This window comes from Sciurus vulgaris (assembly GCF_902686455.1).
Source record: "Sciurus vulgaris genome assembly, chromosome: 1".
In the NCBI taxonomy this organism is placed as follows: Eukaryota; Metazoa; Chordata; class Mammalia; order Rodentia; family Sciuridae; genus Sciurus; species Sciurus vulgaris.
The window spans coordinates 10,391,690-10,416,328 of NC_136461.1; the positions used below are offsets into that span (position 1 = coordinate 10,391,690).

The 24,639-nt window shown below is 61.5% G+C and overlaps 2 protein-coding genes and 1 pseudogene across 4 annotated transcripts in view; 2 read left to right on the plus strand and 1 right to left on the minus strand.

Annotated features, from left to right (window-relative positions):
• KAZN (kazrin, periplakin interacting protein) overlaps positions 1 to 7,474 on the plus strand; it is a 1,024,745-nt gene extending 1,017,271 nt beyond the window's left edge. For both annotated transcript variants that reach the window (XM_079142965.1, XM_079142966.1), the window contains 4 exons: positions 455 to 556; positions 883 to 1,049; positions 5,200 to 5,311; positions 6,919 to 7,474. In XM_079142965.1, coding sequence (XP_078999091.1) covers positions 455 to 556; positions 883 to 1,049; positions 5,200 to 5,311; positions 6,919 to 7,083 — 546 coding nt within the window. In that variant the 3' untranslated portion in view covers positions 7,084 to 7,474. The remainder of the gene's footprint in view (positions 1 to 454; positions 557 to 882; positions 1,050 to 5,199; positions 5,312 to 6,918) is intronic.
• Positions 1 to 24,639, minus strand: part of LOC306654597 (caspase-9-like) — a 462,751-nt pseudogene that overhangs the window by 185,963 nt on the left and 252,149 nt on the right. The window lies entirely within an intron of this gene.
• The window catches only part of LOC306654575 (uncharacterized protein), a gene marked incomplete at its 5' end in the record, with an annotated part of 53,261 nt that continues 47,838 nt past the window's right edge, over positions 19,217 to 24,639 (plus strand). Inside the window, 3 exons of the mRNA XM_079128370.1 lie at positions 19,217 to 19,346; positions 19,479 to 19,646; positions 24,308 to 24,471. Of these exons, the coding sequence (XP_078984496.1) occupies positions 19,217 to 19,346; positions 19,479 to 19,646; positions 24,308 to 24,471 (462 nt within the window). The remainder of the gene's footprint in view (positions 19,347 to 19,478; positions 19,647 to 24,307; positions 24,472 to 24,639) is intronic.

Below are 24,639 nucleotides of genomic sequence, written 5' to 3' on the forward strand. Positions count from 1 at the left end.
ACACGGGCCGGGAACACGGGCCCTAGACTCTGGGATCCCCAGTGACACCATGTCAGTCTGGACAGTAAAGGTCAGAAAAGGTCACAAGGGGTCAGGGGAGCTGGTCAGGGCACACCGGAGGGTCTGCAGCCGGGGAGCCCCAGCAAGGGAGCGTCCCACGGGAGCATGTTGACCTGGAATCCGTCCCCCAGGGGACCTCTGAGGGGCAGCAGAGGCCAGGGGACGGACACCCTGATACTCACTGAGCACCAGCTCCCTGTCCGGTGACCTGGGAGCAGGGAAGCTGGGGGCAGGGCCCAGACACAGCCGCACTGCCACCCACCCACCCCACATCCCGGGAAGCTCGGGTGACGTGGCCGAGCAGCCGCACCGCCCCTCACGCGGCAGGCCGAGGGGACAGCGTGGGGACCCTCCCTCCACAGGCCCTCCCTCCTCATGGCCCGTCTCCCCAAAGGCCCTGCAGGAGCGTCGGGCCCACTGTGAGACGCAGAACACGGACCCCGTGGTCTGGACCAACCAGCGCGTGCTGCAGTGGGTGCGAGACATCGACCTGAAGGTGAGGCACGGGCTGCAAGTGGATGTCCCCCTGTTTGAACCGGGGCGTCCGCCGAGGCCTGGCAGGAACACCACCCTCCAGCCACCCAGGAGGCAGCGGCCGGCTCCCGCCCTGGGGCCCCTGGGGTGACGCTCAGGCCATGGGGCCCCCGAGCCAGCCTTGCCCACCTCAGCAGCAGTGGGGTCAAGATCCAGGCGCATCTGACATCCACACAGAATTATGGGCCCCCGCTGGGGTCAGGGCCTCGTGGGTGAGAAGAGGTGGCCCTCAGGGCTCGAAGGGCGGGAGGGTCCGCTCCCCAGCGCAGCCTTGTGCTCTGTCCCCAGGAGTACGCGGACAACCTGACCAACAGCGGCGTCCACGGCGCGGTGCTGGTGCTGGAGCCCACGTTCAATGCCGAGGCCATGGCCACCGCCCTGGGCATCCCCAGTGGGAAGCACATCCTCCGGAGACACCTGGCAGAGGAGATGAGCGCCGTCTTCCACCCGGCCACGTGAGTGCCCACGCTGGGCGTTGGACCATGAAGCAGAGGGCCCTGGCTTCCGCCCTGACCCTTCCCTGGCCATGTCCCCCTGTCACGGTGCGTTGGTGCCCAGGAAACTAGGTCAGAGACCAGAAGGAGGAAAGATCCACCTACCTGGGTGAGGTGGCAGTTCCAGCAGAGGGACAAAGATCTGAGGGCAGGAATGGGCATGTCAAGGGTGCCCACGGCCCAGGGGAGCAGAGCATGGCCACCCGCCTGCCCCAGCATCCTCACCTGGAAGATGCCCAGGCTCTGCCCGCAGGTGCCGCCCTCACCACTGTGTGCCGAAGGCCAGGTGGTCATCCATGGAGCACTTGCTGGGTACACTGATTCCATCCTCTGACATCACCGAGATCAGATCCCCACCCCCCTTCATACACGAGAAGTTTGTTCCAAGGGGTCACGATGCTCCCTGCCCAAGGTCACCAGCCAGCAGGTGGCAGAGCCCAGGCTGGTCTTTTCTTCTTCCAACATGGTGAATTAGATTGGTTGATTTTCCAGGTATTGAACCATCCTTGCATTTCTGGGGTGAATCTCCCTCGGTCCGGGTGTACGATCCTTCGTGTATGTTGCTGGATTTGGTTTGCTAGTATTTCATTCAGGAGTTTTGCATTTATAGTTAGAAAGGGTCTTGGCCTGTAGTTTTCCTGTCCGATGATGTTTGTGTCTGGTTTTGTTTGTGGGGTAATGTTGGCCTCCTAGAGTGAGCGAGGAAGGACTCCCTCCTTTCTGTCTCTTGGGTTCTTGTTTCCTTATTCTTGAAACATCTAGAAGCATTCACCAGTGAAGCCATCTGTCCCTAGGCTTCTCTTTGTGGGAAGCATTTTGATTGCTCATTCAATCTCTTTACCCGTTAGGGGTTTATTTAGGTTTTCTATTTCTTCTGGGGTCATCTCTGCTAGTTCATATTTTTCTCGGAATGTGTCCGCTTCGTCTAGGCTCATTTCTCATCTAGCTAATTTGTCGACATGCAATCAGTCCTATGATCATTCCCTTATGATCTCTCTGCAAAGCTGATCCAGAGGCCCCTCTCCTTCCCAGGCCGAGTCACTTGACGCTTCACACTTTCATGGCTGGTCCAGCTAAGGTTTGTCAGCTGAGCAGATAGAGCCCAGATTTGACCCTTGGACTGTCTGAATTGGACCCGAGAACTGAACCCCCCAAACACACGGGGTCTTGGGGAGCAAGCTGGGTACTCAGGGCGTCATGCAGGTGGAGAAGCAGGCTGAGGAGGATGTCATGCCCCTGTGGCGGGCCCCGCATCCTGGATGGCTGTTCCCCATCGGCAGGCTGAGACCCAGGCGGTTCTCAAGGCGCAGGGCCCTGCAGCAGGCTCCCTGGGCTCCTGCCGGCCGGTGCAGGTCCTTCAGCCGCATCTCAGCCCTCCAGGCCCTGCACCTGCCAGCGGGGCCCACGGATCTACATCTTGAGCTTTTCCAGGTAGTTGCAAAGTTTGATGAGACTGTCCTGTGAACCGAGGATCCCTCAGGAAAGGGCTTCTCTTCTCGGATCGTCCACCCTCCCCACCCTCCCACGAGCCATGCGGTTCATAACAGGCCTAAATCATCCCGAGCCCTGGAGGGGCGGCTGGAGCTGACGTGAGCAAGCCCTCGTGTGGCCCTTGATCCTTGACCCGGGGTAACAGGTGCCTCGGGACTGTCTGGGATGGGTGGGTGAGCAGGGCAAGGTTCTGGCAGGGACAGGTGGGTCCTTGTGTCTTGGGAGGCCAGGGACTCCTCTGGGACTCTGTAAAAGCAGTGGCCCCCTGTGGACAGGGCCGGAGGAGGGGACTGGACTTGGTCCGGGCTCCTCATTTCACACACAAGGAATCTGAGGCTGGTGGGAACAGAGCCACTTACGGGGCTATGCTATACAGACACTGAGGCCCAGGTCACAGCCTGCACAAGGACACAGCCAGGGGACGGTGGAGCGGGGACTCAAGCCAGATCTGTCTCAGAGCCTGTGCGGCTCAGCCCCGCAGGATGGCAGCTGCCACTCCTCTGAGCTTCACATCTCTCCTCAGTCCTCACGACAGCCTTGTGGCTGTGTGCGTTAGGAGCCCCTCACGGCCCGGTGACGCCAATGCTAAGGGACCAAGCCAGGGACTCGCCTGCCCTGAACTGGAAGACCGGGTCTGACTCTTGATCCTCAATGTGCATCCCGGGCACCGTGTATTTTACATGTTCTTGGACAAGATGCACATCCACTCTGGACGTCTGTCTCTTCTTCAGTAAGAAGGGCAGAAGGGACCCCAGGGCTCTCCCAGCGCCACTCCCCACTGACGTTCCGTGAGTCGGGAGAATTCAAGGCCTTCTGTGGGGGGCAGCAGAGCGGGCCGCGAGGTCTAGCCCGGTGGCTTCTCTAGTGAGAACCGGGTTTCGGCTCCTGGCGCACGGCAGCCCCCGCAAGGTTTCCAGAACTGGCTGCGTTGGCCGCCATCCCACGCGCCCCTCCCGCCACCCCAGCCAAGTCTGCCCCAGAAGCAGCAGGAGCCCCGAGGCGGCCTGGCCAGTCAGCTCCCCTCTCTGTGCCCAGTGCCCCCGCTGGTCACTTCATGAAGATAGAAGGGCACTTTGGCCACGACATCGAGAGATCGGCTGACCTCCCAGCTTTGCGGGCTGGGGCGAGGCGGCTCCTGGTGGCGGGTGCGCAGCGGAGCCCAGGTCCTACCTCACCACAGGAGCAAAGAGGAGAGAGACTGGGGTCCCTCAATCCCCTCCGAGCCTACACCCCAAAACACAAAGACCTGCCCTAGGCCCTACCTCTAAAAGGTTCTCCCCCTCCCAGGGGCACCGAGCTGGGACCCCAAGCCTTTAACACACGGGCCCTGGGGACCCTTCAGAGGCAAACACAGCAGCAGCTGACAGGGTGTCGGAAGTGCGCAGGGACGCCCACTGTCATCCCAGCAGCTCAGGAGGCTGAGGCAGGAGGATCTCGAGATCCAAGCCAGCCTCAGCAATTCAGAGAGGCCCCGTCTCTAAATAAATCTAAAAAGGGCTGGAGGCGGCTCCGTGGTTAAGCGCCCTGGGTTCACATTTCTCTTACTCAGCCACCCCGGGTGGGGACGGAACCCGGCACACAGACGCGTGGGAAGCGCGTCTGCCTGCCGCCAGGGCCAGCACCTCTGTGGTCACGCTTCCAGGGTCCCCTGCCTGGGTGTCATGGCTGCCCAGGGGACCCACTGAGCTCTGAGCCCTCAGGATGTCAGGATCCCTGGCAGGTATGGAAACCAGGCCTGGAGGGGTGACTCACCAAGGTCACGCAGCCAGCAAACAGACCCAGGCTCAACCGCGCCTGCCCCTGGCGGCCCTAGGAAGATCCAGACAGGGGGCTTGGCCTCGGCCAGTGGACGAGGGCAGGAGACCTCTGTCATAGCAGGGCCACCCCGCTGCCCAAGAAAGGAGGCCCAGCGAGCCCGTGGGGCTTGTGGCTTGCCCGAAATCCGGAAGGAGGAGGGCCAGTGGGGGCTGAAGCCCAGGGCTCAAAGGTCAGAGTGAGTGAGTTGGGACTTGGGAGCCACAGCAAGAAAGCACCGAGGAGCGAGGCGTCAACCCATGCGCACAGTCCGTAAATGACAGAACTTTACACACAAGCCTGTCCACCGGCTGGATGGCTGTGGCTGTCGTTCACCAAAACCTAGTGAACAATGAAAAGGAATCCCGAGGTCAGGTGGGGACCTAGATTTCAAACGCAGAGTAGGGACAACTTTCCAGTGCTTCTCAGCTCACATCTGATTTAGCTGAAATTTGGGGATTCTTCTCTCCAGTCGTCCATTGCCATAAGTGTGTCAGCACACTGAGGAGTTAGTGTGTCAGCACACTGAGGAGTTAAGGGCAAGATTTTGGCTCAGAGGCTTGGGTTTGGATCTTGGCTCTGCTAGTGGCAGCTGTGTGATCTTGGGCAGATTGCTTAACCTCTCTGTGCCTCCTTCTCCTCCTCTGTAAGCAGGACTGGCAGTCCCCATGTCTAGGTGCACAGCGAGTTACCGTTATAAAGGGCTCCTTGGAGGTGTCCAGTGGGTCTCAGAGCGTGGTCATTGTCCCCAGCGTGTGAGAGCGTGTGTCCCTGGTGGCAGGAGGTGCCTGGGCCTCTCCTGCTGATACAGGGCTTGTGTCCCCAGCTGCACAGGCATCCGGGAGGCTGAGCGTTTTGGAACGCCACCCGGCAGGGCCTCCAGCGTCACCAGGGCGGGGAAGGAGGACGGAGGCGGCGCCAAGTACAAGGCGGGCCGGGTAAGTGGCTTGTGGTCCCCCAGGAACGCGCGCTCCTGAGGGGCCTTCGTCCCCGGCCCCACCGCCTCTCCCGCTGCAACTCCGGGGCTCCTGTGCAGCCTGTGAGCGGCAGCCAGGGGCAGGGTCCCAGGTTGCCGCTTCCCAGACCTGCGTGACACCCCGGCCTGGTGACAGCAGTCCCTGCGGTCCCCACCGGGCTCAGCGCGCAGTCCTTGTCACCAGGTGGCTGCAGGTTCTGGGGCCCCCACCCCCGCCTCCCGAACCACAGGCCCCTGGGGAGGGGTGGCTGGGCGCAGCCAGAGGGAGGCCGGGGGGACTGGGGTCTGAAGCCGCTCCGGACCAGGAGCAGGAGATGGACTTCTGGCGGCCCCTCCACGCGGCCAGGGCTGGTCCCAGCGCAGATGGGGGACAGGGTCACCGAAGGCCCTCCCCGCTCCCAGCGGCACTGCCCAGGCGCTGACCGCCCCAGCCGTCACCCCTGGGGACAGAGTCGAGTCACCCCAGGTGCCCCGCCCAGCGCATGCTGCAGGTGGGGTGATGCCCCCGGGGAGTCGGACTTGCCTGGGGGTCAGGATCTCGCCCGCACGGTGAGAGTCCGCCGTCATCATGGCTCACCGCTGGGCTGGGGTCAGATGACCGTCTACAGGACGCCCTTTGGGAGCGATGATTTTGTCTTAAGTGGACAAACTGTGGTCCAGAAAGAAAGGCAAGCCGGGCGCAGGGGCACATGCCTGTGATCCCCGCAACTCCGGAGGCCGAGGCAGGAGGATGGCGTGTTGGAGGCCAGCCTCAGTAACTTAGTGAGGCCCCCTCTGGAATTTTTTGAAATAAAATGGAAAGGGCTGTGGAGGTAGCTCAGGGGTGGAGCACCTGCCTGGTCTGCACCGGCCCTGGGCTCCATCCCAGCCCTGAGGGGGAGGGGAGGGGAGGGAGGAAGGCAGCCAGCCAGGAAGTCACCACCTGTCGAGGACAGTCACGACAGAGCCGCCCGGAGGCCCACTGTGTAGGGACAGCTCCTACTCTGTGCTGGCACCTGCCCCAGGCTTTGCAGGCAGGCTTTCTGCTCTTCACAACGACCTTCAGAGGTTGCTGGTTTTCTCATTTTCTAGCTGAGAAGACTGAGATTCAGAGAGGGGGTGTGAGGTGTCCAAGGTCACGCAGCACAGGTGGCAGAGCAGGGACCCAGACATTGGTCTCTGGGTCTCCAAAGCCGATACTTTGCCATCCCAGGCTGTCTAGAATATTCCTTCCGGACTGGGTGCAGTCAGACCTCACGCCCGTGCTTGTTCTCGCAGGGACCTTCTCCTACTGTTCTCAATTCTCTCCCTGCCGAGCAGGGAAGGAGGAGGTTTTCATCAATTAGTGTGACAACACCTGTCCTCACCCTTTAAAGCCCACTGAGTCCTTCCAGGTGGGAACACGGAACTCTCTCCTAATGTTAATTCTGTCTCCTGGAGCACTAGGCTGGAATTACTAGTAGGAGCACAGAGAGGTTAAGGGGGCTACTCCAGGTCACACAGCGATCAGACCACAGACGCCACACTGCCCAGATCTCAGACATTCAGTTCCCGCCTCTTCTTCCTCTGCTCCTGTTCCTCTCTCCTCAGCTGCCCCTCGGGAAGATAGGAAGGGGCTTCAGCAGCAAAGACCCGGATTTCCACGATGACTACGGCTCTCTTCAAAATGAAGACTGCGGAGACGATGACCCCCAGGGCAGGCCGGAGCAGTACCGCCTGGACGGCTACAACAGCCCAGAGGTCACCAACGTGTAGGGACGCAGCGCCCGGCCTCGGGTGCTGACCCTGTACACAGCGGCCTGGGCTGGGGATGCGCCTCTGCCCCCCAAGAACCCGCCGGACCCTACGACTCCAGACGGGCGGGCGTGGCGGGAGGAGCCGCCAGCCCGCGGGTCTGGGCAGCAGAGAGGCCGTGAGGACGTCAGGGTGGCCAGCCCGCCGAGACCCAGGGCGCGGCCCTGCACCAGGACAGGCGGAGGCCCGCGTGCTGACCACCGCCCACGTGCAGCGGAGGGCGGAGCCACCGAGGACCTGGGCGTGACCTTCCAGGGGACGCAGGCGGGGCGGGAGCGCGGCCGCTCAAGGGCCCTGTGTCCGGGGATACCGGAGCGCCATCCCTGGGCTCCTGCGGACACCCTACCAGGGTGAAGGCTGTGATGTCCCTGTCACCTGAAACAGGCGACGCCCCCACCTCATCACGAATCCCACAGAGCGAAAGCAGCAGGCGCTGGTGGAGGGACCCTCCAGCCTTGTCCTGACCAACGCGGTTTTGCTGTGTGGTTTTTTCCCAGTGGCCTCACCTTTCTGTGCCTCAAGGTCATCAGCTACCATACTTCTGGCTCCCTCCCAGGGGTCCTCTGAGGATTAACACTTGCTAATGTCTGTAACACACCTTGAACCCTCTTGGGAGACAACCCGAAGTGGGCAGGGGTCTAATTTCCCAGGCACAGCACAAGCCTGACACTGGCCTGCTTCTCTCGGGCTCTGCTGGAACACTGCCATGATGCTCCGCCTCCCGCGAGGCCTTTTGCACCAGGAGCCAATGAGAAGTTTCCGAGGAACCAGCCTCTGAGCGCAGGGAGAGCATGTGCTCTTCCACCGCACGTTCCCTGCCCCTCGTGAGAGAAGCACCAGCAGAGCCTGGACGAACCCCAGACGCACTCTCCCCGAGGCTGCCGGGGTTCCGGCCATCTCCATCACCTTCCCCAGCACAGCCGTCCTCGCTACCAGACACCACACACCTGCATGGTGAGCAGGTGGCTGTCCCCCTTCCTCTGAGTCTTTGGCCTTCTGGGGACACGTTTCTGATCCCAGGACCCAAGGGAGAGATGAATCTCTGATGTGCAACTTGGTTTTCTGAGGTTCCAAACCCCAGGGTCTTCAGGCTACTCCAAGTCCTGAGCCCAGAGAGGTCAGGGACCCTCCCTGTGCCCTGGCACCACAGCCCGCTGGGTGATCGGAGGCCCAGGTGGGCACTGGGAGGTGGCCAGGGCAGCTGGGGAGAGGGGTGGAGGTGATCTAACCACGTGAGACCCACATGCACCCAAGCCGACAGCCACGGCGCCTGCACGCGCGTTCCAGGCTCAGTCCCGCTGGGGACAAGATGAACGAGCAGACAAGTGGGAGGCGGCTCTGGCAGAGACGGCACTGCCCAGTGGGCCAGCAGCCTGGGGCCACTCGGGCCACTGCAGCGCTCTGGCTGGCAATGGGGCCCCGTCCCTGAGGCTTCCCCACCCACCCGGGGCTGGTGAGACAGGCGTGTCCCCTGGGCAGATCCTAAATACATCCCTGCTGCACATGGGAGTGGCATCCCGGGGAACTCGGGGCTGGGCAGCAGATGGCCAGCTGAGGAGCAGCCGCCCAGGACGGGGCGGCCACCTCTCCTACAGGAGGCCCGGGTTGTGGTCTGAGCCCCTGAGGGCGGCGCCTGGCCGGGGAGCCCCCGGACGGGCTTCTCTGGAGCTTCGCTGTCCGTGCCCGCAGGTGCCCTGGAAAGGGGGTGCATGTGGCCCCGGGCTCGGGAAGAGGGTGCCCCCCGCCCACGGCCACGCACTGCAGGGCCCGTCCTGCCTGGGCAGGGCCTCCTTCGGCAGCTGGAGCACTGCTGTCCTCGGCCCCCGGGCTCAGGGGCAGGTGCCAGGCAAAGTCCCCACGGAGAGCACGGCCAGCCCGCGGGCCTCAGAGGGGACACAAGAGCCTGAGGCCACCGCCTGGGGACCGTGGCAGAACAGGAACTCGGCAGGCGTGACTCCATGCTCCCGGCAGGGGCTCCCCCGCGGGGACCCGGGCTCAGGCCCGATGCCCGTCCCATGAAGCCCAGGAGCCCTGGGGCCACAGCCTCTGCCCCGTGTCTCCAGGATCCCGCGGGCCCATAGTGAGGACCAGGAGCCTGAGGCCAGGAGACTACTGGACGGAGGGCGTCCCCAGCTAGTGGCCGCACGGAGGCTGTCCTGAGTCCCCCGGAGCCCGCGGCTGCCGAGGAGCCGACTGTGACCGGGACAGTCTCTGGCCGCGGCCCCCACTGTCCCCCCAGGAGTGGATTTTAACACTGATAATAAACACTACTGCCCAGCACGGACTCCAGGTGGCTTTGCTCGGGGGTCTCGGTTTTCCCAGCAGCCACGTTGAGAGGGGAGGCTGAGAACCCATTTCACGGATGGAGAGACTGAGGTGGGGAAGGTTGAGGGCTAGCCTGGTCCCTAAGTAAGGCTAAGAAGTCACAGGCGGGACTCGGACCCAGCCCAGCGGCCCGCGGACCCCGTGTCCCAGGACCCTGACCCCTCTGCCCACCTTCCTGCATGACCTACCAGGTCACTTAATGTGGCATTGGGTGCAATCTGTCACGCTGACCCTGTGGGGACCTTGCCTCTGTCCTGCTCAGGGGAGGGAGGCCTGGGAGTCACCACCCTGGGTGTCACCGTCACCTGCTCCAGTCAGTTTGCCAGGCGGGTCTCAGGTGGCTTTCCGGAGTCCTGTTCGGAGCATGCGCACGGGTCAGCAGGTGGGAGGTCTCCAAAGGGACATGATGGGCCTGGGGCTCCCCAGGTTCCACTTCCCCACCGGCACCCAGGCCAGGCTGCTGGACCAGGGCTCTGCGGTGGTGGCAGACGGGCCTTCCCAGCCGGGCCCTCTCGGTCTGAGGGGGGCGGCCGGGGCTCCACCCAGGTGTCCCGGCCACCAGCCGTCTGCTCTGCTGCACTGGCGGGTCGGGAACTGGAAGCGGCTGCCGGGCGGGGAGGCTGTGGGCACGGTGGGGAGGGGTGAGCAGGGGGGAAGCCACCGTGAGGCGGGCGAGGGGACGGCCAGTTCCTGGGCTGGCCACAAATACCACACCCACAGACACCTCCGGGGCCAGGGCCTCCTGGTGTTACTGGGGACACCGTGGGGTCGTCCCCAATGTGGCAACAGGAGAGAGGCATGTCCTTGACCCAGGGGGTCAGTTTCAGACTGACCCCTGGTGAAGTGTGACCGCCAGGTTGCCTGGGGGAGGGAGAGGGACTCCTGAGCTGAGTCCTGAATTCTGGGAAGCCATTCCTGCAGGAGCAGGGGAAGAACCTCCCAGGGTCAGAGCCCCAGCTCGCTGCCGAGGACACGGTGAAAGAAATCCCAGGGGCTCCCAGGGGCAACAGACGGAGTCAGACACACCATGACGCATGGGGTTGTGGCAGCCTGCGAGCAGAGGCAGCTGGCGGCCAGGGGCCTTCGCACCTGGGGCTTTGATTCGTCGAGAGGAGGCCAGGCCTGGGCAGAGCTCAGGAGGTGAAGAGGAGACCAGACAGAGCAGAACGTGCAAATGTCCTGCGGCAGCGGGAACAGAGCCTTGAGGCTGGGAAGAGCCCCGTGGGGCTGGAGCCGGGCCCAGGGGCTGCTCAGGTGCTGCAGGGGGTCGGCGGAGAGCAGAACCCTGCTGCCCGCTCACGAGACCCCCACCAGGCTCCCACCTCTCGCCAACCCAGATGCAATCAGCTTCCCAAGGTCCAGCCTCCCCCATGCTCCCGCCCCTTCCTGCCTCCTGCCAGGTGGGCCAGGCCGCCAGACCCTGGGGAGAGGACGTGACTCCAGGCCCAGCCACGGGAAGTGCCTGAAGGGATGGAGAGTCTGGGGACGTCAGAGACTCAGGAGGGAGAGCCGCCCGTGTGGGGTGGCCGGGTAGCCACTCTGACCCTCAGCACCGCGATATTCTGAGCCACCACACTCTGGGCCGGGTGTTCGGTAGCCCCGGCCTCACTCAGGGTCCCCCACACCGTCCCGACACCCCAAAGCTTCCCGTGACATGGCGGACGTCCCTGAGGGAGGGACAAGGCCATCGCCCACCGAGCCACCGCTGTGACTCTACCCATTCATCCCCGTGACGCTCCTCGGCTCCGCGCGGTTCTGATGGACAGACGGGGACGCCAAGGGTTTTGGGGGCCTCCCTCATGAGCGGGAGGCGGCCTCGGCTGGGGCTCCTGTCCAGTGTGGGCGGCACCGCCTGGTCTGTGGCCCGCAGGTGGCTCCCCAGGCGGGAGGGGCGTCCTGCTGCCACCCTGCATGGCGGACACGGGTCCAGCCCCCACCTGAGGAAACGGCTCCATCATGACAGGTTTGAAGGGCGGGGACAGCCAGCCAGCCCTGTGGCCCCGGAGCTCCTGACTCAGGACAGGGGCTGGGAAAGGTCTCAAGGGCTCCTCTCCCTCCTCCCTCCCCAGCTTATAGACAAGAGGAACCAAGCAGGACACCGGGGGACTCGCCCCCAGACTCACAGCAAATTAGGGGCAGACGCTGACACCTGACCAGAAAGGCCAGGGGACCACTCAGCCTGGCCTTTCTGGTCAGGTCTAGAGTGGGAACTGGGTTCCACAAGATTTCACAGACCCAAGGCTGTGCAACTCCAGGCCAGTTTCTTACCCTCTCTGAGCCTCAGTGGGGCTGGAGTTCACGTTTTTTCTTGGCTCTGAGGTTGGAGGTTGTAGTGGGAAATGGGGGTGCAGGCAGAAAGGACTATCCAGGAGGAACACCTGCTCCTTCCATGTCCTGCCTAAATCCTAGAAAAGGAAATGAATAAACATCCTCCCCACACGGGGATCCACACGGCCGTGGCCACCTGCCACTTCCTCCCCACACTCACGGGCACCCACAAGGTTGGAGTTCACAGGGAACCTGGGGCAAAGCCAGTCAGCCCAGAGAGGGGAGCGGGCCCCACCCAGGTGGCTGCGCTGGCCCACCGTGTGGGGACGGCCCCATCCCCTCCACGGAGTCCCTGGCCTGACCCTGCTGCTCCCTCCCACTAAACCTACAACCTCCACGACTCCCACCGTGGCCACCACCCAGCCCCACCTGCAGGGATGCCAGCACCTGGGCTGGATCAGGCCCAGCCTGCAACCCCTGCCCTCCAGAAAGTGCCCAGGGTGGGAATCAGCGTCCTCACCCAGATGGCGGGAGTCTCACGTGGAAGGTCAGCGCTCACCCCGTCTGGTTCCTGAGCTGTACAATATGTCCCAGAGCTGCAGGCTGCCCTGTCCCACTGAGGAGCCGCCGGGGACAACGGGCCACCCCGAGCCAGGAGCCGCGCGGGGGCGGCGCTCAGACCTGCTCCCCGAGGCCACGCCCACCCCTGCATTCCGTGGCCTGGTTGAGTGACCCTGCCGGCCACCGTGCTGCCTCCCCTGCTTCTCCTGGTTTCTCGGGTGCCAGCACCAGGCGCCACAGGCCGGCACAAGAGCAATCTCTCACATGGTGCTGGAAGTCCAAGGTCAGGGTGCAGAGGGGGCCTCTCTTCTTGGCCTGTGATGGCCGCCCTCTCCCCGCGGCCTCTCTGCGTGTCCGTGGCCTTCATCGCCTCTTTAAAAAGCCCGTCTCCAAATCCGCAGGTCCTGGGGGACTCCACCTGGTGCGTTTGGAGGGACTCGTCCAGCTGGTGACCGTCCCATACCCCACCACCCGCCTCAGTCACTTGACTCAAAAGATCCCAGCAGGTGCCCATCGTCAGCTGGACGCCAGCCCAACCACGGCGACTCCCACGCGCCACGCACACGCGCAGGGGCGCACGCGCAGGGGCGCACGCGCGCGCACAGCCTCCCCCACACGAGGCCCCTGCATTACCCGGGAAATGCAGAGGCGGGGGCGAAATACCCCTGAGCCCTGTTTTTGGAAAATCAGACCCGGTCCTGCTAGAGATGCCCCTCCTGCAGCCGGTGACGCTGCGGCCAGCGGCCTGCGCAGGGCAGCTCCCGCAGGGGTCTCCGCAGGCCCTGCTCAGGCCCCGCCTGCTCGGGCTTCTCCGGCTCTGACCCAGGAGGTTGGCCCAGGAGGTCGGCCTGGGGCTGAGGACGGAGCCAACTCGCTGGTGAGCACCAGGCCTGGAACACCTGCCGCAAGACGCTCTCCTGCGGACCCCGGAGGGAGCTGGGCATGGGACGTGCGTCCCCAAAATACCCTAGCTACGTCACCAAAGCCGCTTCGATGATTTATTCTTCCACAAACACCCAGTGGGTGACCGCCTGTGCCCAAGCTGCCCAAAGGTGAGCTAGGGACAAACCAGCTCTGGCCTCAGGGACTCGTCGCCAGAGCAGCTGCTCTGAAGAAGGAGGCCAGGGGCGGCAGGTGGGCCAGGCGCCAGGGAGACAGCTCGCTGCGCCCTTCCTGAGCCTCCCTGGCTGTGCCCCACCCCAGGGAGCTCCAGAGCAGAGGCCACGGGAGGCTGGGGACTGGTTCTCCAGAGACCTGACGCCTCGGCAGAGCGTCCGAGTCAGCTGTCCAGCACTGCGACAGATCCCCGAGGTCAGCAGCTTGTCGCAGACAAAGGTCCCTTTTGATTCTCGTTGCCGGTTGATTTGGGTCTGTAGGGAGTCAGCACATCCTGGCGGCGGCGCCTGGCGGAAGGAGCTGCTCACCGCATGACTGTGAATGAAAGGTGTCGGGACTCTCAGGGGCTGGGCCCGTCTCCCTCGAGGACACACCAATGACCTAAGGTCCTCCTGCTTGTCTCCGCCTCCCAAGGGCACCACCAGCCGGGCCTCTGGGGACACTCCCCAAAGCGCAACATGGGGACGCCCTTCGGTTACCAGGGTGCGGGTCTGGGGTGCAGCCCCCGCCATCGCAAGGGCAGCGTCCGAAGCCAAACGCTCCCAGGCCAGTCCCAAGACCGGCCTCGCCGCCCAGCCACATCCAGGACCAGCGGCCGACATCGCTGCCCGTGTCCGGGGCTGGGAAGGCCTGGGAGGCTGCCCAACACATGGCCAGGTCAGGTCAGCAGCCGCAGACGCGCCCAGGGACGTGGGTCTTAATGGCTATGACTGCCCATCACCCAGTCAGGTCACTCTCCAGGAGGGGCCCACAGGCCACCACAAGCCTGCTGCCTGGGGCCCGACGGTCTTCACTCAGCGTCCACTGGCAGCCTCCCCAACGGGGCATTACCCACCAGTCCACCTGCCCCTCTGGGCTCAGCGGCTGCAGAGTGTTGGCTCATGGGGACTGCCCGTCCCTACCTCCGGGTCCCCGGCCCTCTCCACTCTGGACCTGGCCTTCAGGTGCTTTTAAGAACACACGGGCCCATCCCCAGCACCTCCACCCCAGCTGCAGGCTCTCAGGCTCCTCCAGGGCTCCTCCCGGTCTCCTGGGAACATTCCGTCATAAATACTGAAACCAGGCACAGCACTCAGCAGGCCTGAGCGCAGGAGACGCAGGGCCGCCCGGTGCTGAGCACTTCACTCCTGATCTCATTGAGTCCTTGCAACGATCCTCACAGACAGCCACTCTTACCCCTACTTTAGAGAGGCAAGGAGAAGATAAGACAAGGTCATAACTGGCAATAGCAAAAATAGGATTCATATCCAGCTGCTTTTAACCACTGTGTTACATTCTCCCTTAACCTAGACATTATGCTTCTAGTAATATGATCGAATACAGTATCAGCTTTTTAAAAAGTCCCACCGTTAGCTCACTTGCCTTGTAGTAAAGCTACTCATGGGAGTCAACCCAGATCCTATTGCAAAGTTAGTAATTTAGAATTCCGAGGTGGGGTCAGGGGCTCTAGACTCAAACACTAAAATGCATATAAGACCTGAGATTCTGGTACAGTAGGGATGGGGGGAGTCTGGAGAATATAATTTTTTTAAACTGCCTTGGGTGATTCTGGGGCTTGGGACGACCTACCTCACTGGAGAAGCCACCCAGGACAGCTCGCAATCCCACCACTGACCACTAGATGGTGGGACAGCACGTCCCACACCAGCCCGGCAGCTCAATCCAGAAGCCGCAGAGCAGAGCAGTCGGTCCCCCAGAGATCCCGCAGGTCCCGGGGGACGGGGCTTAGGGTCACTCCGCTCTCGCAACCTTCTGGGGTGGCTCTTGTGGGCAGATGTTTTCTTCCCCCCCAGAAGGCAAGAGACACCCCTTTTGTGGACCAGGTTAAAGCTGGAAGCTGGCCTCGGGGGAATCAGAAAACCTGCCGAGCCCCAGATCCCCTGCCAGCCCTGCACGCACGTGCACGGCGACAGCCTGTCCGAGGCCTGCGAACCCGGAGCCCTGGCCGCTGGTCCAGCCCAACCTGAGGCGGCAGGACACCCCTGGGGCACAGCAGCTGGAGGGCAGCAGGCGTTTTTATGGTCCCTGTTCCCAGGTGTCCACGGGACCATGTGGGCCGCCCTAGGGGAGTGGGACACACCCTAGGGACCCTGAAACATGGCCTTAGACCTCACCTCTTCCAGCCCCCTGCCCCTCTTCATGTTCCCAGAGAATAAATGGCCATGGAAGACCTCTCCCTCCAAGGCGAGAGAGACCCTGAGCTCTGGAGACAGCCTGCCCGGGCACAAAGGGCCACCTTGCCTGCCACGTGCTGGCTGTGTGACCTCCGGCACACGCTTAACCTCTCTGGGCCTCAGTTTCCTTGTTTGACAAATGAGGATGACAGTCACCGTCTGCAGGGACATCGTGAGGCTGGGATGGGCAGGTGAACATGAGCACTAGGCATGGGGTCTAAAGGGGTGTCATGACTTACGGTTGTCATTCTTTCACCCCCCGTACAGCCAGCGTTGTCCTAGGGAGCCTTCAGCCCATGGGGGTACTGCTGCCTCTGGGGGTGGAGGCCACCCCCAGGGTGGGATGATAATAGTCAGCTGCTCGCTGGGCCCTCAGTGATGCATTGCGAGGCTGTGGCTGGAAAGCAGCAGCAGAGGGGCTGTGGGGCTGAGGGACGAGGACAGGGACAGCACCACCCTGTGCTGGCCTCCCTTCCAGCTGCATCCTCACCTCCTCAGCCTCCCCAACAGAAGGGGCCTTATCCGGGAGCTATTGTGCAGAACCGAATGCCGTCCGGGAATCTTCCGGAAGAGCCCAGGCAGGAAGACTGGGCTCACCAGACGAGGCATCAGAGTGGGGTGCGGAACACGCTGGGGCCCCGTCTTCCTCTGCACCGTGGGTTGTCTTGTCTGTCAGTCCCATGTCACAGCTGAGACAGGGCCAGGACGGAACTAAGATGGGACCTCGGTCCTCCTAGTGCTGCAGGGGGAAGGGTCTAGGTCACCGCTCTAAGAGGGACTCCTCAAGTTGGTGGTCAAACCGTGCCCCACGGAACCCCCAGGTTCTGAGGAGCCCCTCAGGCAAACCTCAGCTCCTCGATCCAGGCTGACCCCCACCAGGACTCTGGACAGGCCACCAGGCCCACTCACCGTCTGCCTCTGGCCCTCCCCGGGGAGCCAGCGGGGCAGGAGCCCAGAGGCTGGCCTCCAGGGTGGAGCCGCATGTCCCCCTGCAGGACCTGGGCCTCTGTGCTGGCCCCACCTCTGTCACCTCCCCTGAGAAAGGACACTGGCCTTTCCGTCCCTGGGAAACCCAGGCCCAGCACATCCAGCACCTGCAGCCGAGAACTCCTTCGCCACAGGTTTGTCCTGCGCCGCCCCCGCGGGGCGGAGTCCTGTCCAGGTCCAGCGCCCGCCGCGCCCCCCTTGCCAGTCTCCTCTCGGGCGCTCTAGCCCCGCTTCACGCGGATTGGTCCACCTGCCTGAGGAGCAGGGGTGCTAGGAACGGCCACCTGCTTTGCCCCTCTGTCCTGGAGCCCGGAACCGTGCCTGGCCCGCCAAGCGTGCTCCTCCCTAAGATTTTTCTTTTCCTTCTCCTCCCACCCTCCCCCTGCCCTTGGCGGTGCTGCAGTCCAGCCCCGGACCCCAGCAGGCTTTCCCGGATGTTGAATAAGACAAACCTAAACTCTGACACCCAGTAAGCATGAAGAATGACTTCTTGAAGGCCCTAAACTTTGGGGACAATGGCTCCCATGTGGCCCGATATCCCCGGGGAACGTCGATGAAAACAGTTCCTTCCTCCCGGTTCGCAGACAAGCTGCTAAAGGACAATGGTTTGCCAGCTGTGTGGCCTCAAGCAAGTCACTTTCCCTCTCTGGACATCGGTTCCTCTATCTGTAAAATGGACGGACTGGACTAACTCTAAGGAACAGGTGCCATCCAGAGGGAGAGAGGGAACCTCCCCGGGGCTCAGGAAACACTCAGGCACTTTTCCAGCAAAAGGTCAGATGAGATTCCTTAAAGGGGAGGTGCCGTTGCAGGGGGCTGGACCTCGCCTGGGGGCGGGGCTGCTCGGCCTGGCCTCTCTCTCTTTTCTGTTTCTCAGCTCCCATGTCAGCAGCCAGAGCCAGGTCCAGGGTGAGTACAGAGTGGAGGAGGGGAGGACACCCACTTGTCCCCTTTCCCCTGACCTGGAAGCCCTCCCTCCCTCCCTTTCTCTCTCCCATCTCAGCGCTGAGATGGACCCAGGGCCTCTAAGCCTCCACTCCCAGCCTCCCAGAGCAGTTTCAAATAGTGTCCACCAAGCTGGCTGCCTGGCAGAAACAGCACCTCTGGGCACCAAAGATGCACAAAAATATTCATAGTCGCTTCATTGATCAGAGCACCAAACTCCAAACGGCCCTAGAGTTCATGCACAGGAGACCGAAAACATGAATCCCGGTAGATTCGACGTGGAATGAAGACAGTCAGACGAGGGAGCCCACGCCAGATAGCCGTCTGAAATGCAAAACAGGCATAACGAACTTAGGCTTATGGAGGAGCTGAGGTCCCGGGGATGGTCTAGATTCCTATCTGGGTGGTACAAGTGTCCCACTAAATATAAATTATGCCTCAATTAAAAAATAAATCAAAACTAAGTTGCAGGTCTGGAACCAGAGGGGCGTTCCAGGCCAGGGGGACCCTCAGCCACCCATCCTGGGAGGATTTCCAGGGGATTCGGTGGCCGTCCCCACGTCCCCGGCAGCACGCGAGGTCATGAACTCAGCACCTCCAGCAACACTTCCCCCTTCTAAGCAGCTGGGGCCCCAGCAGCCGGGAAGACCCAGGCCAGGGCCGCGTCGGCCTCGGCCCCCCACCTCCTCCCACCGTCCAGCCCCTTCCCGAGGGCCGGGTCCTCTAGGTGTCCCTGTCTCCACACTTCACCTGCTCCCCACAGGACACCATCACCCCAGCCTGGCTTTGCATCTCTCTGGGGGTCCCATGGAGCCCTACTGCTGCCCCTCCAGCACCTGGCAAAACCATGGGGGCTGCACTCACTCTAGGACAGGGCCCTTGGCATCCAAGTCACAGATCTGCTGAGGCCAGCCTCCCTCACAGAGAGCAGCTACCCAACCCCCACCCCGCCCAGAACAGTCTCGTCCCCACCGGGAGTTTTGCTCTCAGGACCACCATAACAGCTGGTGTCCCATGGGCCAGGCCTTGCCCTGCATCTCAAACTTGACCTGGACCATCACTAGCCCCATTCTACAGATGAGAAGACTGAGGCTCCAGAGTTGAGCAGCTCACCCAAGAAGCCAGGCTCAGTAGCCAGCAAAGCCAGAACTGGTTCCTGGGCAGCCCCAGCCCCAGGCAGGCTGCCTGAACATGCGCACCTGTAAATACAGACCCTCCGCCGTGGGCACCGTCTACATCGGCGAAAAGGCATATGAAGTGAAAGAAAGGGTTGGCTTGCTAGCCTGAGAGTGCCAATCCCAACTGTTACAAATTCCAAACTCTGAATTAAGAAACAAAACGAAACGTCCCCCTTTCTGACCAAGCAGGAATCCAGGAAGCCGCTCACTGAGGTCACCATAACCAGGCTCGGGCTGTCGCTGCTCCCCACCGCCCTGAGAAAACCCGAAGGCACTGGGTGTGTCGGCCCTGCCTTCCCAGCTCTGCTGACTGCACAGGGCTGGGCAGCCCCAGGCAGGGGCGGGCTGGCACAGGTGGCTCATCCGGACGGAGCAATACTCTGCCCAAGTGCCAGGAGCAACAGCTGCCAGGGAGCCCGGGAGCTGCCCGCAGAGCCTTTACACGGGCCAGCTGCGGGGCGACGGGGAGAGGCTCTGCGAGAGCCCAGCAGGAACCTCGGACCCCTCCAGCCTCTGGATTCTAATTGGATTTGCCGAGAAATGCCTGGTCCTGCCGGCGAGGCTGCCGACGCGCAGAGTGACAGCAGCCAGTCTCCGGCTGTGACCGATCTGCGCGCTGCCGCCGTCCCTGTCCCTCCCCCGGAGCCCACGCGCGGCGGTCGGGACCCGCGTGCGGGGTTACGCGCCGCGGCGTTTCCCTGCCAATAACCCGCCCTCTGCGCCCCTCGGCCAATCAGCCACCTTCGGAGGCGGGCTCTAGGAAAGGATCGGCCAATAGCCTTTCAGCCTCGCCCAGGTGCAGGCTCCGAGCCGCCGCGGCCCAGGGCACCCACCCCGGACCCCGCGCTCAGGACGCAGGAGGCGGCCGGGAGCCGAGTGGATGAGGCGGACTCTGAGTTCGAGGCCCCGCTCTGCCCTCGCTGGCTGCTGTCGCTGGGCAATCGCGCACGTCCCCAAGTCTGTGCCCTCCGTGCGGCCGCAGGAGCGCGTGTGCCCGCGGGCCCGGCGCGGGGCCTGAGCGGGGAAGGGCCAGGCGGGGTTCTGGAATTACGAGAGGTGTTTTCCATTGTCAGCTTTCTTATCGCGCCAAAGTCCTCTCCACCCCTAAGACATCCAGCTGTTAGCTTATGGCCACCAGGAAGGACTGAACGGCAGAAAAGGGGACCAAAGAGCCCGGGATTTTGATTTTCAAGAAACCAAAAGGACTGGGGTGTGGAGATCTGGTGCTGGCGGGCAAGTGGAGGCCACGAAGAGGCTCCCTCGAGGCTTCCTGCCTCTTCAGAACAGGAGGAGGACCAGCGACAGAGAAAGCAAGGGAGGACGGCCAGGAAGAGGGCCCTGGATCGCGTCCCACTGCCTTGCTTCCCCTGTGGAGCCCAGGGAGACGCAAAGGGACAGCAAGGCCCTGTACCTCTGCAGCAGGGTCGGAGAGCACCCCACACAGATTCTCTGCACCCCTGTGACGGGCGGGAGGGCAAGTAATCCCCAGAGACACAGGGGCACAGAAGTTGGGAAGTGAGGGTCACCAGGTCAACCGTCTGCGTGCGCCAGTCAGGTCCTGGGAATCCGGGTGAGGTGACTGTAGGGAATGGGGACCGTGAACCAAGAAGGTGTGCCCTGTCTGAAGTCACTATGCCGCTGGGTCCAGGCTAGTCTCCAGCTGGGTGACCAGCCAGAGCAACTCAGCAACCAGCCCCAGACTCCTAGATTCTTAGGGGAAATGCCATTTCCAGTACTGGCCACTCATTATTTAAAATACTATGAGCCAAATAAAACCTCTCTGGTGGCTTTCGAATCAGAGGTGCCAGGTAGCGGCTTATTTTCTTGCCAACAGGGCCCAGCGTGGTGCAGGAGAGATCTGCATGGGTTGGAATGAGCCAACGACTAGCAGCCAGCCCCGGAACGTGGAGTCCGTGTCCCCTTAGGGGGACTTGCTCCACCTTGGGCCTTCAGAATTTAGTGGCAGTCATAGCACAAGGAGGAGGGGACATTTCTGCCCCATCAAATAAACTAGGCTGTGTCACAGAAACATTGCCACCTTTCCTGCCAGCTTGAATTTGTGACAGCTCATGTGTCATCTGGTCATTTGGGGGAGGTAACCACTTCTATGCTTCTTATGCTTTTGGTAATACTCCCCGCATCTGCCGAAGTGTTTATTTATTTTCTGTATTTACGGTAGCTCCCCATTGGCTATCTCCCAAGACCCCCAGCAGGTGCCTAAAAACTCAGAATTGGATCCTATTTATACACACAGACCTACGATAAGTGTCATTTTTAGGCACAGTAAGATGAACCACAGTAACTAATAATAAAAAGAGCAATTATAACAAGAGCCCAGTGGATATGGTCTCTGTCAAGCTGTCGTGCTGTGCCATTCTTCTTGTGAAGAAGGGAGAGGACTCGCTGCCTTTGGGATGAGGCAGAAGGTGCAGGCAAGTGAGGTCGTGTTAGGGCCACCCTGCTTCACACGCCCTGACGGTGGCAGGCAGCATGGATACACCGCAAAGGGACCATTCCTGTCCTATGAGACAGCGTGGAACCGCCCTGCTCAGAATGGTGTGTGATTTAAAACATGGGCTGCTTATTTCCGGAATTTTCCCCATAATATTTCAGACCCTAGGATAACTGAAAAGCGAAACCACAGACCGACCAGGGGTTTGCTGCCTTATGTAAGTTAAAACGTTTACTTTGAAATCATGGCAGCTTCACACGGGAACTTGCAAAAAACTTCTGAGCTGTCACATGCCTTTCTCCCAGCCTCCCCCCGTGGTCGCGCCTTCGGTAGCGACAGCACGACCAGGATGCCTCTGCTGGCACGATCCATGGAACCAACTAGGGTTTCACATTGCGCACGTGTTGCTGCGTGTGTGTCTCCTGTGCAGAAACGCGCAGGGACAGGAACAGGGTGGGTGGGCGGCTCCACGGTGTGCGCTTGCTTAACATGCTCCAGACCTTGTGTTAGGTTCCGATGCAAGGTGTCCCCCAAAAGCTCACATGGGAGACGGTGCAGGAAGGTTCAGAGGAGGAATGACGGGGTGGTGAGAATCTTAGCCCAGTCAGTGAATTAATCCCTGATGGGATTCACGGAAGGGGCGGGTGTGGCTGGAGGAGGTGGGAACTGGGGCGTGGCTTTGGGGTGTATATTTTGCATCTGGAGAGTGGAGTGTCCCCCCCCCCCCTCTCTCTCTCTCTCTCTCTCTCTCTCTCTCTCTGCTTCCTGACGATGTGGGCTGCTTCCCTCTGCCACACTCTTCCACCATGAGGTCCTGCCTCACCTCCAGCCCCCAGGAATGGAGCCTGCTGTGTGTGGATTGAGACCTCTGAAACTGTGAGCCCTCAAATCAGCTCTTCCTTCTCTATAATTGTGTTGGTGGAGTCCTTTTAGTCACATCAGCAAAAAAAAAAAAAAAAAAAAAAAAAAAAAAAAAAAAAAACTGCCTAAAATACCTGGGTTTTAGCACCAAAAAGAAAGACAGATGGGCTTTATGGCACGCGGGGATGGGTGTGACCAGCGTTACTCTCAGGACAAAGAGCTACAGGCTCCTCCACACCAGCCTGTGGTCACAGCCACCCCCAAGCCCTGGCAACGTCTGCCAGCTCTATAACTTGGTAATTTCAAAAATATCATAGAAATGGAATCATAGAAGATATCATCTTTTTTACTCCACATAATTTCCTTCAAATCTCTCCAGATTGTTGCATAATTCATTGCAGCATAATATTCCGCCTATCGGTTTAACCGTACGCCTATTGCACATTTAGGTTGTTTCTGGTTTAGGGCTCTTAGGGAGTCTTTTGTATTTATCAACCTAACTTAGAAAACGTCAGTCGTGGTGGGTGCTGATTATAGATGGGGTGCAAGATTTCCTGGGGCCCCTCAGTCATGGTTTTCACACACTTGTCCACTGAGGCCTTCAAAAGCCCTGGCAGGAAAGCGGGGCTGAGATTAATTTAGCCTGCCAGCACATTTTATTGAGCACCTACTATATGCTGTGCACTATCCTAGATAGTTCGGATATGCCTATAAGCAAAACAGACCATAATCCCAATACACACACGGGGAAACTGAGGCTCCGAGAAGCTATCTGAGGTGCTCAAGGTCACACAGACAGGAAACAACAGGAGGGAACTCGAACACAGAGCTGAAGGACGTGCTCTTCTGATTATGCTCTGCTGTTTCCCTCCTTGAAGTCATCTTCAGAGCCACAGGCACCTGGTCAGCTCTCAGCTGAGGGTATTTCCTCCCCAGTGGACTTCTGGGAATGTTTCGTTGTCCCTGCTGGCGTGCCGTGCGTGGAGACCAGGGACACCGCTGATCTTCCCACAATGCACAGCATGGCCTCATGGCAGAGAATGTCCAGCCTTGTTGCAAAACTGATTTAAGGGCCCAGAGAGTCAGGGATGAAGCCAGACGCTCCCCAGACAAGACAGTGTGGCGTTGAACTTCCAGCCGGGCAGACACGTTTGCAGGGAGGTGTGGTTACAGCCAGCGCCCTGGCCGCTGGGGCTGGCGGAGGGTCGGTATGGAGCAGGAATGGAGGCCGGTCTGCCCAGCCCTGTCCATCCCGGGAGGCTCTTCTGCAGGTGAGAGCCCCAGGTGAGTCTGGCGACAGAAGAGAGCTGAGGGCATTGCCCACGAGGGGACCGATGGGACGGGGACCGTGCCTCTGCTCCGAGCCCGCCATCTCCTCCTGAGGAGCCTGGCAGCCTCCTTCTCCCGTGCAGAAATGTGCAGGCGAGCAGAACAGGGTGGGCAGAGTCCTTGCAGCATGTCGGGCACGAGCTGGTGTCCGTCCACACCCTGGAGTGGGTGGAAGTGGGACATCAGGTTTCATTCTACCCCAAGTTCCCGTCCTGCTGGGTGGGAGTCACCTGGTGGTGGCCACCAGGCCCTCCCTTTGGCTGTGCCCAGGCCTGGCTTCCCGAGGCATGGCACCTGCTAAGGTGGCCGTGTTTCCCTCTCCCAGGTGGCAGGTGTGCCTCTGGGGTCTCCTGGAAGCCCCCCTACACCCACCTTCTCTCTCCTCCTCTCGGCTTCCTCTGCCCTCCTGTTGGACCCGTGGGGGACACGGGCAGGCACCCCTGCGGGAGGCCGTCACCCTCTGCCAATCTCTCCTTGGGGCCGGCCCTCCTGCCCTGGCCCCAGGCCAGGCTGGGGAAGGACAGGCAGTCCCTTGAGCTGGCCTGGGCCTCACTCACGCCTGAAGCCGGCTCGGGGCTGCTCTCGGGCCACCCCGGTTTCCTGAAGACCCACCTCATGGAACTCATCCATTCTCCTCTGCCCCTGCCCTGGACGCCCAGCCCGGGCTGCTTGACCTCCTCTCGGTCCTGACAAGTGGCTCTTGGGTCTTGGGTCTCCAGGTCTGCGATGGTGGCGTCACCTGTGCCTGCGGCCTCAGGCGTCCACTGTGGCACTTGAAGCCCGGGCTCTTGCAGCACCACAGCCCCGGAGCCTGAAGCTCTGGGTGTGGCCTCTGCCTTTCTCCCAGAGTAAGGAGAGCCACTGTCGGGAAAGCAGGGTGGGGACTCCACCGGACCCCGAGCCAGCAGCATGTGCAGAGAGCACGGCAACCAGGGCCTTGGCAGGTGGGCCCCCGGGCCCCTCCGCCCGCTCCTCTCCCCTCCCCCAAGCCTGGACCAAGGAGCCCCACCTTAAGGGCATCTCCAAGCAGCAGTTCCTGGAGAGCCAGGGAGAGGACGCGTGGGAGCGCTGGCCAGCCCTTAGCGGTGCTGGGCCCCCCACAACCTCCTCTTCGCACGGATATGAGGCCGCCTACAGCGTCCAGACTTGCCAGGCCCGTAGACAGTGCCCACACCTGGTCGCAGGACATGAGTGCTGGTGGCTTTTTTCATTGTCATTTACTATCTAAGAGGCCAGCAGGTTCCTTGGAATCCAAGCCACGCAGGACCCTTGTGTCAGCTGCTGGTCGTTTCCATGTGGTCACCAACCAGCAAGGGTCAGG